Genomic DNA, 14637 nt, shown 5'->3' on the forward strand with positions numbered 1-14637 from the left:
TCTGTTCTGCCCGTCTTTCCTGTGCTGAGTGTTTCTCTCCTGCATCTGGAGCATTGTCGTCATTATTAGTGGTGGTGCAGGGTTCATAATTAATGGTTTTCTTTAGGAAGATTACCAAGATTAAACTGTGAAAACACCAAGTTATCAGTAAAAGAATCAACATGATATTTGATATTTCTCATATCTGCAATGTCTGCAAAGGTTTTATCAAACCTTACTAAAAGCACTGAAGGGGTTACTAACATTTCTTTACATCATATTTTGGCCAAGGTGATTGGTAAATAAACACACCTGTTATGCGATCCACTGGTTCCATTGTGTATCTCTCTCTCAGGTGGAGGACATGGAAAAGAAGTTGGACTTCCTGGTGGACATGCACATCCAGCACACTGAGCACCTGCAGGTGGACTCTGCCGGCTCTGCCCGCATGACCCTGGAGACCTGCAATCCTACGGCAAACGGTGAGATCAGACGGGTTTTCCTCAACTACGCCGAGGCGTTCCCACACATGTACCAGGTGCCTGTCAGCAAGGCGAACCCCTATTATGGCCGTGGAAGAGGAGGCAGAGAAGGGGTGGGGTTGGCAGGAGGAGTCGGCATTGCCCCTTCGGTTCATCAACCCCAACCCCCACCTTCAGCAATCATCCCCACTTACACCGAGCGTCCCACAGTGTTGCCCATCAGCTCCCTGCAGGACTTGTCAGTGGGACTGGGTAGGACCACAGGGGGGCAAGGTGGTGACTCACCGCTCTCCATGCTATCAGTTAACCACGAGGAGCTGGAGCGCTCGCCCAGTGGATTCAGCATCTCTGGGGAGCGGGAAGGGGAGAACTTCTCAATGGGGGCCGGTTTGGCGCCCGGGGACCCTGGCTGGACGAGACCCAGGCCGAGCTACCTGGCGGAGGGGGAGACGGACACAGACACAGACCCTTTCACACCAAGTGGGGGCCCCCTGCCTCTCTCCTCCACTGGTGAGGGATTCGGCGACGCTGTGTGGACCATGCCACCCTGAGAGGAAACAAATTCGGCGCAGATATCCACCACTCTGAGTTAAGATATTAAATTCAACCCAAGCCTCTAAACCCAAGCCCTGGGTCAAAGCCACCGCTGTGGACTGAACGTCTGGGGAGGTTAAGTTGGATCTTATCCGAGATAATCGACCTTCAGAGGCCACCGCAGATCTCATCATGCCATCCACGGTCCAGTCAGAGAGCCATGGCACTGAGACTGCCCAGAAAAAAGAAATAAAAAGGGAAACCACACCGTTTGTAAAGTAAAACTCTGTACAGCGCACTCTTCGCAAAAGTTTAGCTGACATAAAAAAAGAACAATAATATACATACTATATACACCCAAAAGCTTTATTGCTGCAAAGCCAACCGCACTGCATGTAACGCATGCGATTTTTAGTGTAGTCACTGCAAAGTTCAGGATATCAGGAAAAGGAAAAAGAGAATGAATGGTTACGTATACTTGCTATGCCATTTTGTAACACTTATTTTTTTATATGAATACATTTTCATTGTTTTTGCATGGTTTGCATGATAATGCACCACTGTAGGAGTTGACGATTAGAAGGTGATCCTGGAACCAAAAGTCTCCTGTCTTTAATTGTTTGGTGTGTGTGTGTGTGTGTGTGTGTGTGTGTGTGTGTGTGTGTGTGTGTGTGTTAGAGAAGAGAGAGAGACTTTGGTAATAAAACTATGGCTAGTTTGCTGGCAGTCATGTTTCACCGTTTCTACTTTTCTCATGTTGCTCTGTAAGGTCTCTGAGGATCAATTCTGTCCAGAAACCAGATTTGTTTTCTGGTCTCAGTGTTTTGTTTTCACGCCACTGTGCTCAAATTGTGTGTCACCACTTTGTGTGAACTGACTATCCACTTGAAAATTTGACTGCGTTTGAAACACTAAATCTGCTGCTTTGTTGGCACATGAATTCAGGGATATAAACCACCTGTGAAGTTCTGCTTCTGCTTGATCAGTATTCAGAGCGTAACTTCAATGCAAAAATAGTGGCTTAAATTTCCAGCACTAAAAAGATAAAAAAGATTCCTACATAAAGGGAGGCACAATATGTCTGTCCCAGTACTCACACTTGTGGTCTTGAAGTAACACAATCTGTTCTTGATGCACATTTCTCCAAAGTTAAGTTTGTAAGTATTTCTAATAACTTTCTGTGCTCAGCTTTTCCAGGAAAAAAACAGCCTTTTTGGAGTAATACTGCATAAATTCAGTTTTTAAGAACTTGGATCGCCTGTAGTTTAAAACTTATCAAATGAGAAGAACTACTCAAAATGAAGATGAATAGGCTCACTTGTGCATTTACATAATTGACTTTTGATTTTCTAATGTGTCGTTATTAATAACTTTTTCATTGTTATCAAAAAATTGATCAATGGTGGGCCCTTTGTTTGTTTCTGGGGATTCGCCTAATGTTGGCTAACACTAGGTTGCTAACACAGACAAATAGCCAGGTTTCATTTGACGTAGACGTGACGTCGACGTAAAGCGCGAAATTTGACTGGCGGTCGGAAGTGAAAAAGATAAGCGCAAAATCACAGACAGACAGTACGCAAAATGCCTATGTCCTGTTGTGTTTACGGATGCTCCAGTAGGTCGACCCGAGAAACTGATAAACGGTATTTTAGGGTACCAAAAATAGCCCAACGAAGAGGAGAAAAATGGAAAATTCTAACCGAAAAACGTAGGAAAAAATGGATTTTAAATTTACGTTTACAGTCGGGAGGAGCAGAGTCTGCCAATGCCCGTGTCTGCAGCGACCACTTCGTCAGAGGTAATGTTATGTTTGCAAACGAACTTATTAGCATTAGGTTGTCGTTACATTCTCGTTTACTTAGTGCTTTTAAGTTAGTAGTCTAATATTGACTTGATTGGGACTATAGGCTGCCCAAGTGCTTTGGATGACGAAGAGTCGGAGGACTGGGCTCCGACGGTCAATCTCGGCTACGAACGAAAACCCAGATCGGAATCAGTTCTCAAACGAGAGAAAAGAATGAAGCTTAAGGCAGAACAGCATCGATGTGCAGAGGCGATTTTGGATATGCAACAGACGGCTGAGAGCCCGGATTTGAGCCTACTTAATTAGGCTACTAACCCTGCCATACAATTGCAATGAGCTGCAATCACTTCTCCATCCTCCTTTGCAATTACCCAAGTCTTCAGAGGTGTCTCGTTAGACCTCTGAGAATGGTTTACCTTGAAACAAACAACTGTCACTCTAACGAAGTCCTAAGGATGTGGCATGTTTGTTGACGTTAAAGCCGCTACCGCTAACTGTTAGCGTGTTTAAGATAAAGCAATATAAGAACAAACACTCACCCTTGCAAACACCAAACTGTATCCATCACGGAGACGTTTTGTTCCAAGGTTGTGGACCCACCCGCTGACAAAAACATTGTACGCCTCCAGACTCTTGAAAGCTTTCATTTGCTGCCTAGTGTAGTAAGAAGTCTGGAGGACCAAGTAGTTGGTGATATCCACAGCCTCGATAGTAGGCAAATCCTTTACTTCTGTGGTGTATTCGGACATTTTCAAAGAATACGGATCACGTCCGATATATTTTTTAACTATCTGTTTATATCTCTCCCGAGAAACGGGGTCTAAAGTTGCACAATAGCTGCTCTCCTGACTCTCCACAGTGTCCTCCATGTTTACTTCCGCCCTCCACTCAAAAATCGCGCTGCCTCCGCGCGTCATCAGAACCACGTGACCGCAACCCAACTATTGCTAGCTAAATATTATCTGGAGTGTATAAGGTAAGCTCGTTCAGGAGGTAAACCTGGTGCTAGGTTGGCTACTCATTTTAAATTGCTTTGTAGCTGATGCCAGAATCATGCAGTGTAGCTAAGTTATAGTTAACCAGCTATCCTTTAGCTTTCTTGCTAACATTACTGTCATATTCTTCTTTGTGTGGTGGTGTATAGCGTTTTGATAAGGTACCGTCTCAAATCGATCATTCCCAGTCAGACCATTGGCAGAAATTATCTTTGAATATGACTATGATCGCTGCATTGTATGAACACTCATAAGGATAAATTCTTGCACAGTTACGATGACAATTTAGCAGTAAACACCACTTAGCAAGCTAGCTAGTCCAGCTATCTCCTGCTCAGACTGTGAGTCTGAGTTTCAGAAGAGCATTGTTGGGTGGTCCATCTCTTTTTTTACAAAGCCAGTGTGGCTACCATTTATTGCGAGAAGTGTCACATGTTTCAAATTCAGTTTTTTTCATTGTTATGGGTGTGGGCCTGCTGACTTTCAGCTCTCACAATGCCAGGACATTACAGAAGACACTGCATGGGGAGAATGATCCCTTTTATGTTCAAATACTAAGCACTACTGTTTGAGTGAAAACTACTGTTAACTAAATCAGTGAAGAATAAAGGGGATTCAGAGCATCACATTTTACGGGGAATCACAAAAAAAACCCCCAAAAAAACAAACACATTCCTACCGAGCATCTAACACAGGAATAATCAAAGGTGAGATCTGGTCTCAGTTTTATTTATATAACACCAATTTTGTTTGGTTAAAAAAAGGGTTTGAGACATAGGTGCTGAGTGTTAGTGCAAGTTCACTAAGTAACTAGTAAATGTGATATAATGGCTTATAAATTATATCAGTTGATTGAATTCAAGACAAAATTGAGTAGCACTTCAAATTAAGCTCGTATAGCTAATATTAACCTTCTACAGTACTAGAAAAGAGTGATTAACGGCAAGGGAAGTTAACTATAGCCACGCTGCATGTGTCTGGCATTTTAGCTTTGATATCATTCTGTTCTCACAGTAATACGATGGGCTTGTAGCTGCAGTAGATGACATACAGTTCATACAATAGTGCAACAGAACAGTGAAGGACAGGCTCGCTGCTGTTTTGACCGATGCCACAAACAGAAGCTATAGCATGCTAAATACACTTCATGGTTTTCTAGATTTTACTCACTAAAAAAACTTTCTTTTTGTTTTTGGATTGTCTTACTTCTATTAGCTCCTCAGATCATAATAGTAAGACCGGGTGGTTGGTTGGTGTACTTTCCCGTAAATCAGCTGAGCCATATATAGTATTTGCAGGAGCGATGGCGTACTTGTGTATCTAAGATCCAACAATACTGGAAATTCACCAAATAAATGTGCATTAGGATACTCGTGATGACGTGTGGTTACTGGGACAGTCTTCAGATTCCTTTTTAAAATGTTCACTCTTATTTTAAAGTTGCTTTAAAAAAAGAAAAGAAAAAAAACAAGCAATAATGAAATATTAGCCATGTTGCATCAAAATAAACCACAACAAATTCGAGGCAGTCATGTTCCCAGGTGTTGGATAGCGCCGTTTTGTCAGATGCCGCATCTGTGTCTTTCATTTGGCAGAACTGGTCACCAAGAAATAAACCAACCCAGTTTAAAGACCTATAGAACCCAACAGAAGAGGTGCCAGATTACAGGTTTATTAACCAGCGATTGCAGTTCACTAAGGTAACCCCTATTAGGCCCCTGAGGTAAGTTTAGGCTCAAATAACAGCTGGACTCCAGCTACAAAAATCTCTGATATGGGTTCAGATGTGCTTCTTTACACTACAAATCTTCTCCTGTGAAAAACGGTGAGTTGGACATATCAGCGTTCCATCAAACATCACTAGTGAAAGACACGTACACGGTTTTGACGTTATTTAGTGTTCTGGGAATCAGAACAGCCAGGAAAATTCTGTAGCTGTGTTTTGTTTCTTAAATACGAATTAAGGAACGCAAACAATAATTTCCACTGAATTTTAGGTGCGATTTCTGCTGCAAAGCTCCAATAAATCTGGTATGGTAGCTAAAAACTGAAAGTTGTAACTCTGTATGCTGTAGCTCAGAGAACAATAAGGACACCGCCTAAAATTAGCATACTGAATTTAGCTTTTCTACACTCCAATTAATCATTTAAATTTTAGTTTGAATTATTGCAACTTTAAACCTGCTGTATAGTTCAGTGCTGTGTTGTGAGCAACTCGAATGTCTAGTTACAAACACAGAAAACCTCAAACTGAAAAGAGAAATAAAGGTACGTGAAGGCGGAGCTTCCTGATCAACAGGTATTTTTAAAATGAAAACACCACAAAGCCAGACCTGACCACCTACTGCAAATAAAAAGCTTTACAGACGACCACGTATAGGCCTAAACTGCATTTATTACCTTAGACTTAGGACGACACTGATATTGAATGTAATATCTCACAATATGTACACACATGAATTATTATCAATACACAGTTATAGCATGTTCAGGCACCTTCACAGTTAATTGACAGAGGAGACTTCCACACCAGGCTTCAACTCTACAATTCGTTGCTTTGTTTACTTTTACTGTTTCTGACCTAAAAATCATGACTAATGAACTTATCTTGCATTAATTATTTTTAACATTAACTTTTAACTTCGTTAAATGGATAAAGTTTTGGTTTAGTATCCGTGATGACCAGCCAGATCATTTCTGTGTTGAACTGGAACAACACAGATAGATACAACACATTTAAGATGATGTTTGGAGGCTGCAGGCCTCTCACTGTTTACTGGTTTGTGTGAATCTCTACAGCGAAGAAGGAGAGGGCAAAGTTGGAGTAATTACAGTTTGTTTGTTCTAATATCTCAGTTTAATGAGATGAAACGTCACCCACTGGTTTTGAAGCTTTGCTTTTTGGCCTCTGCCATGTTGGTTTTTTGGAGGCAGAAGTGACCATATTTGAGGTGGATGTTATCAGCTAAGGCCAACAAACTTGGTTAGACCTCACTCACACAGGTCTAGAGACTTGTTGTCAACCGTCTGGCAACCACTACTTGCTGTTGCTTGGTGAAATCGGTCACACAGATGTACCTACTGCTACACCAAAAGGTTGGACGACCAAGAGTTTGGTGAGTGTTTGCAGACAAGTTGGCATTCACTGGTTTCTTTGTGTACACTGAGAGTAGCGGCACCAAAACCCAGTTGGTGCTGGTGTTAGTAAATCTGACTCTTAGACTGTAAAGGTGCATTGCACAGGCATGGATTTCTGCTAATGAGTGCTAGTAACTAGAATAATAAAACCTCAGTTTCACTCACCAAAACTGAAGCACAAACCTCTTGGATGTCTTCACTTCATAGTAAACTGTAATATTTTTTTGGATGATTCCCATAAAAATCCCTCTGAAGACTCCAACAGCACAAAGAGTCCTCAGATCCAGTTCAGTGACTCCAGTTAGCAGTGGTCACGAAAATTTTAAATCTTAGAAAAATCTTCTAAAGTATAAATTAAATCCATCTATTTGGAGCCGACCTCAGCCAGAGGACCAACTGCTGGTTTGGTTTTAGTAAAACGTCTCCGCAGGTAGGTTAAAAGAAGCCTGGTGTGGATCCAGCTACCATCTGTGAAATTAGCCAGGTGAACCAAACCCTTATGATTATTATTATCTATTTAGTGTATTGTTAGAGTTGCTGTTATCCTCTAATCCTTAAATTAAAGTCATTAAACTATATATTATATGAACACCGGCATCAGACGTCACCACATATAGATGTAAAAATGATGACAATATCCCTGCAGACGTTCATTCATTGTGCCTCTGAAGCAAGAAGCAACATTCAGAATGACTCCACGCTGTCATTCTTTATTTAGTGTTTCAGCGTCACTTCATCTCCACCGAACAAAGCACACGGGATTTTTGAATGTCGGCTCTGTTTCCTTCTGTAGTGCTTCGTCTTTTCTTAAAACCAGCTCAGAGTGCGGTCCTGCTTTTGTAAAATGCCGTTTTGTAGTTTTTGTGGTGCTTTTTGGCTCATTTACAGATTCAGCATGGTTTCAGCTGCACAGAAATTTTGTAATGGTTCACTTCTGCTTTCTTCGTTATATCTAAAGTTCATTCGTCTTGTTCTGTTGAGGTTTGATCGGTCTCGCTCCAAGCCTGTGCTTTTGTTGCCTTGCACAGTTTAATTTACAGAAAGTATTCTGTGAGTTAGTGACACTGCTTCCGTTTGAAACTAAAAACTACAAATGGCTTCCTTTCTAAATTTACAGTCACGAATCAGTTTAAGAATGTCTCACAGGGAATACATAACGACAGCATTGGTACATTTATAGTTTCATGGCAAATTACTGTTAATATGAACTTTTGTTTTTTTTTGTAAAAATTTGTCAAAACAGAAAAAAAATTGTCTTCCAGGACGCTGAAGTATGCTGTGAAAAAGTGATGCTAGCAAAAGCAGTTAACAGTAAAATGGAAATATGTCAGATTACACACGAAAAACCTGAAGTTCTTCTCAGGAATTCACAAAATTTCAAATACAGTGGAACCCCGACTTACGAATACCCCATTTAACGAAAAATTCAAGTTACGAAGGCGCTTAACGGCAATATTTCTACCCGTGTTACGAAGTCCGCTGGCTCTGATTGGCTGAGCCCAGAATGCCTACAATGCCCACAATGCCTTCCGAATCATGTGACAACCCCCTTGGCTTTCGGACTTGCGCTTCGCTGTTCCACTTGAACGACGCCTATCGTTCACTCACAAGGCGCGATGGGTGCTTCGACTTACGAAAATTTTTGACTTGCGAAAGACCCTCGGGAACGAATTAATTTCGTAAGTCGGGGTTCCGCTGTATTCAGCTTGCTAAAGCCGCTGTTTATATCAAGCATGGTGACAATATCACAGACGTTGCAGTTTAACAAGTCGTTTTGTCTACAGTTACATTTCTTTTGTTTCCTTAAAACCAATAAATCTCCCATACGTGAGATGATTTTAACGACTTCTGAAACAAGGTTAGCTAAATTTCCGGAGAACCAAATCAGAACCATTTTTATTTAAATAAAATATGTGACTGAATGACTTGTTAAGGACCAGTGTGAGCTGACCAAAGCCATCTTCAGTATCCCTAACCAACTTGCTAGCATTACTTTTCACAGTAATAATGATAATAATAATAATAATAACTTATAAAGCGCTTTCAAACGAAGTGCTGTACAGCTATTTGAAACTAAAAAGATGAAGTAAGTAAAATAAATCCACGTTACGTGAATTAAAGACATCTTGCGTGTTTGAAACGATGTCTGAACATGATACTGTGTTGCTGTTTTGTAGTGAAGGGTTTGTCCTGTAAGTGGCCATGTTATTACTCTGTATGAATTTCCTGCCAAACGTTCTCCAGTCACGTCTTTGGGAGAAACCTCTTCACCTCAAGCAGGAAGTGATTAAACTCCACTTTGTCCTGGGCAAACATGAAAAGGAGTGGAATTAGAACATCCATTGGTCACCGTTCATTGGAAATAAAAAAAAGTTAAATTCTTCTTATGTTTTGGGAATTGTTAGTCACCTCATCTGTAGATGTACCTGGTGGCTGATGAACACTCACTTTAACAGCTGTTCTGTTGAAACAGCTGCCTCTGATACAAAACTGTTCAATAATGTTTATTAAGGGGATTTGAGGTGTGAGGAACTCCAGTAAAACCTGCAGAGCCAAAACTAGGAGTCACTCCAGTGAAGTTGAATCAATTTGCACACTTGGCACCAGGCCTATTTTACTTTGTCTCCGTTTACTTTATACTGTAAGCGGACACAAGAGTGACTTTGAATGGGTTTTGGTGACTCGTCCCATTACTTTGCCCTGTGAATGAGCCCTTTGCTTCTCTGGCTTGTAGACGAGGTTTTAATCAGCTGATGAGGTCACTGGAGGAGTTAAACATTTACTAACCCGATGTTCTCTCATGTACTCATGGCTTTGTCACCAATTTGTCTTTTTTATTTTTCTGAATCAGTGTGATGGGATGAAATGAAGTTGCTGACCTCGGGTGATCATGATTGGCTATTTAATTCTTAAAGCTTAAACAGTGTGCTCATTATTTGACAATAAGGGGGGATGCTGTGTGACAGCTCAGAGCTATTTTTTGACTTGCATTTGAAAAATCACCTTTTCAGGCATCAGTGCACAGTACAGACTTCAACCTTATTCTTTATTTTCGACATTGCATTTGTCTGCGTAACCTCCAAAACACAAACTCTGACCAACACACATACTGGTGAATTAATGTGATGGTTAAAGTGGATCCGTTCTGCCTTCTGCCAGTGTATGAACGGCGAATCCCTGTGAATTAATGCTGCTTTTTTCTCTCTGCTTGGGTTTGTATGATGTCACGGAGATTAGATATCCTTAATATGGCCATCTAAGGCACAGTAAGCCCCGCCCACCTGCTCTAATTTGTTTGGGAGGGGCAGCCCGTCAATGCAAAGTTTGCTCAAAGTGGGAGGAGCTAAAAGAGCTCACTGATAGAAGATAAAGGGGGATTATTTTGAACTCTGAATTGTGCAAAGCTACTCTAGAAGAGCCCAAGTATAAAATATGAGCAGAATAGATCCACTTTGTTTTAGCAATTTAATATCTGTTACTTTGAGGATGAAGGATTATTTCAGTTTGAGTGTGTTTTTTGCCATATAACACTGTAACCAATGTGTCTGCACTCTTTGCATTGCAGCTGTTATTCATTTGGTGATTCTGAGGAACAGTCCTGTATGAAGCACTCCTTTAACACTGTTTTAAACAGTACTCTATGAGTTAGATTTAACAGCCAAAGAGGCTTAAAATCCCCCCACAAACGTAGATTTTGACAAAGTTTTGTGTGTGGAAACACTCTTGGTATCAGTGTTGTGTGTCGGGATTAAGATTTTGACTAATTTCATGTAAAAACTGGCTCAACTTGGTACTTGTTGTAGCAGCCAAGTCCTGGAGAAACTGGAAAAATAACTTTAAAATGCTCAGCACATCAGCAAATACTCGATCACGTGACTGTTTCTCGTTGGCTTGAATCTGACTCTTTCCCCAAAATTCAATGCCATTAATCGAAACACGTGTGCACCTAAAACGAGCATTTTCTCCACATTTCTGCCCTCTAAAACACATGTGCGCACTTACACTGTGCGTCATTTATTTTTTCAGCTCTCTGTGTGTGAACTCGTCTGCATGTGCATCGATTCTGAATGAAAAGGAGCACTTTATGGCATCCGTGTAGTTAAGAGGGCAATAGTACTCGCTGTGATTATTCTGTTAGGGTTGTATTCACTGTAACTGCATACCAAGCAATGCACTGATCGGCACATTCTGCATAACCTGTAATTTTATGGACATTTTGATTGCTACAAATTATTTGTGCCTTGGCCTTTTACAGTACAGATGTTTCTTTCAATGCAATTCTTTTAATTTGGTCGTGCTTTTCTCGCTATGGCTGTCAAAACGCAGCACAAAGCTGTCGGTAATAACTGTGTGGAGGGCTGCATTTACATGCACTCATTGCTCAGCGGCCTCGATCTATGGAGCCAAGACTGATAGAAAATCAGCGCAGTAGCTGGGGGGTACTAAATTTTCTCTCTTCAAAAACCACCCCTCCAAACAGCGGCTGATATTGCTTTTACAGTTCCAGTTGGGGGAGCAGCTACAGGGCAGAAGCACCAACAATGGAAGAAGACACGCTGTCCACACACTGCAATATTTAACCTGCTAATTTTTTGCTGTTTGATGGAACCTCACAATTTGCAGGGTTTTGATGCGACTCTCAAACTGTCTTTCCAAAATCTTCTTAATCTCCTCCTAAGACACGAACTCTTTCATGGCATGCACCCTCTTTGCTATTTGGGCTGATTGGGACCTGATGAATTACCTGTTTTTTGTTTTTGACGAAAATGAGAAAATGTAGTATTTTGGTCTAGACAACCTAAAATGCGATGTCCGCATATGTGGACGCCAGGTCCTTGGAGGTTAAATGCAAAATTACATGAGTACCTATAAGGTGAACTGATAAGTGTCAAAGCAGGGTGCTTAGCGGCTATAAAAGAACTTTTGACCTCCAAAACAATTAGAGATAAGATTTTACACGTTGCTCTGACAAAGAAGAAAGCCTTGCATGCATGTTGCATATGGACATGGTGCAGTCTCACAGCAGTTTGTAAAAAAATAAACTGATTCAGTTTTATTTATATACTGCCAAATCACAACAATGATAAAGGTAAAGACACAACAATTACATCCCCCTTTGAGGCAACAGTGGGGAGGAAAAACTCCCTTTTAACAGGAAGAAAACTGCAGCAGACCTCCTAACCTGGTGTTCAGCATACTGACCAGGCCGAACCTGCTTAGCTTTTAAGATCAAGACTCAGATTTGTGTTTTTTACACAAACTGGACATTTTGTTTGTGGCTGTGATGAAGCATGAAGTTTGAAACACGTGACACAATTTTAGTCTTTAAACAAAAAGTTAACAGTCTTGTGAACAAGATGAATATCTTGTAAATGCTTTAAAAAGAAGTCATCTCATGGCTTTAAAGAAGGTTAGTAAGAGCCATCTCTCACAGTGTGACATTTAAACATGGACGATGATGATACTCGCTGGTTAGTTAAGCCAGGTGTGACGGACGAAGCCACGCACTCATTGGCTGACGACTTGTGATTGACTGAGTCCTCAGCCAATGAGCTTCTCACTGAACTTGATTTATAAAATAACCCCAAATATTTTATTCTGTATGACCTGAAACTAGAAACCAAAGCTCTAAACTCATCAGGCGTTTCTATAAGACCAGAAGTCTTTCTGCAAACACAGGAGTCGCCCCCTGGTGTCCATTACGCAGAATACAGGTTCGAAACAAAAGTTCCAAACAAGTGCCAAACACGTGCTCGATAAATAGCAAATGAATAAATAAATAAAATCACTTCTGCTTAGAGTCTTGGGCCGTACAGTTCCTGTATTTCTCCCACAGGAACGATGCAGGAAGCAAATCTGAGAGGAGCGACGTCTAAATGCAGCCGAAATGCAGTAAAAACAAAAGCCACTACGTCTGGGAGGTTACTGACAGCTCTGTGCTGGTTGATGACGGCAGCTTTTCTGGGTCAGAAACAGTTCTGTTGTTCTTAAGTTTCATTTAAGGGAAGTTTGGACAACTTTACACTAGTGGCCTTCAGAGCTGTGCATCATTTTTCTCATACCAGTTTGAAAAAAAGAATAAACCTACCATTTCTATTCTGTATTAGACCACTTTGGATATTTTGTTTTGATGATATAATATGCAAATGTATTCTTACTTGATTTTTTAATTTTTTTTGTCTTTTCAATTGCACCAGTTATTAATAAAGCATTGAACTGAAAGCAGACGGTGTGGTTATTATCTGCAAGCGTTAAACCAGAGATGGATTTATGCTGCTGAAATCACTCAGGCTGCATCGTTTCTGCACCCGTGGACTCGTTGTTGGCGTCCCTGCTATAAAATAGCTGTTCTTAAATGTCCTGCAGCCCTCTGCAGACAGGCTGTGTGTCTTTGGAGTAGATTTGTGTGCATTTGCTGTGTTTGTGTGTCCAATATTTGAGGTAATGTATCTGCTTTGCATGTCGTCTTAGTTAACATGTGCTTTTTTTATTGGCTGTTTTTGTCCTTGTGTGTGTCTGAGCTTAGTTGCGGATGTTCCCAGCCCTTTGTAGTTGTTTGATGTCTCTTTGTAGTGATTTTGTGTACTTTTCTGGTTGTTATGTGTCCCGTCTCTTAGTTGTATCGCAGTACTTTTTCTTCTTTCTTTGTAGTTGTTTTACATTCATGTCTCTTCGTTTTGGGACCAGTTTGCAGGCTTTTGTTGTTCGTGTGCATCATGTTGTGTGTTGTGAGTCTTTGTGTCCCCATTATTATCTGACATTTTTCTGTTTTGCAGTTATTTTCCATCTCTTGTTTAGCATCAGTTTGTGGCATTTTTTTGGCTTTTACTTCACGTGTGCGTTCTTTTGTAGTTGTTGTTGTTTTGTGTATTTATACTGTGTTGGTTTGCATGTTTCTCTGTGATGTTTTTGTTTCATTCTGGAGTTGTTTTGTCTCTTTGCAGTATTGTTGTTCTCAGCCTTGACTCTCATGTGTGGCCTCTTGCTGAAAACCTTCAGATGAACGTTATTATTTCGCTCACAGCGGCTCCGGCTGTCGCTGCTGTTACTCTGTGAAGATGGTTTAACTCATTTTTAGGATTCTTATTTTATAACGTTTCCACCCCAGAACACAAACATCAGTGGACACGTGTGCAGCTTGTTTTTCACTCATTAGCTCATTTCATTTCGTTCTTGTTAGAATTATGCGCTAAAAGTCTGTTTCTGTTCCCCGGGGGCGGCCGTTCCCAGGCCCTGAGCAGCCTTGACTGCCAGTTACCGCTGCGTGCCTGAATGTGAACGCCAGGATGGCCAAAGTGCCCGCCGATCCCCCGGCATTAAAGACTCACATTCACTCCCCTCATTCACTGATCTTCCCCACGGCTCGTATGTCACTCCAGCGGCTTATTATGGCCACTTACCTACACTGTAAGAAATGTCCTTCTAAAAATAAACTTTCCACAGACTCAGGCTAAGTACCAATCCTGATGGATTTCATCTGGTGTAACTGAAGAAACATGTCAGGTATGATTTAGATTTTTACAGAAGTTCAAAGTTTTGTGTTTCACAAGGATCGTTTCAGTGAGGTGGCTGTATGTTGGTGTGAGTCAGACATTTGGAGTTCCAGCAGCTTATTTGCAGGATGCATGAAACTTGGACCAATAAATGAAAAGAGCTTGAATTAGCTCGTGCTAAATGAAAACAGGTGTGTGAGGAGAGGCCACAC

General features: G+C 41.1%; 1 protein-coding gene across 6 annotated transcripts in view; it reads left to right on the forward strand.

Annotated features, from left to right (window-relative positions):
* kcnq3 (potassium voltage-gated channel, KQT-like subfamily, member 3) overlaps window positions 1–13154 on the forward strand; it is a 130834-nt gene extending 117680 nt beyond the window's left edge. For 5 of the 6 annotated variants that reach the window (XM_085254192.1, XM_085254191.1, XM_085254190.1 and 2 more), the window contains one exon: window positions 335–13154. In XM_085254192.1, the coding sequence (XP_085110318.1) occupies window positions 335–1012 (678 nt within the window). In that variant the 3' untranslated portion in view covers window positions 1013–13154. The remainder of the gene's footprint in view (window positions 1–334) is intronic. The other variant, XR_014889463.1, reaches the window with a different exon arrangement.
* Window positions 13155–14637: the final 1483 nt, after the last annotated feature.

This window comes from Mchenga conophoros, linkage group LG18 (assembly GCF_057382185.1).
Source record: "Mchenga conophoros isolate Kocher_MC1m ecotype Shallow Benthic linkage group LG18, M_conophoros_male_GT1.1, whole genome shotgun sequence".
NCBI classification, from domain to species: domain Eukaryota; kingdom Metazoa; phylum Chordata; class Actinopteri; order Cichliformes; family Cichlidae; genus Mchenga; species Mchenga conophoros.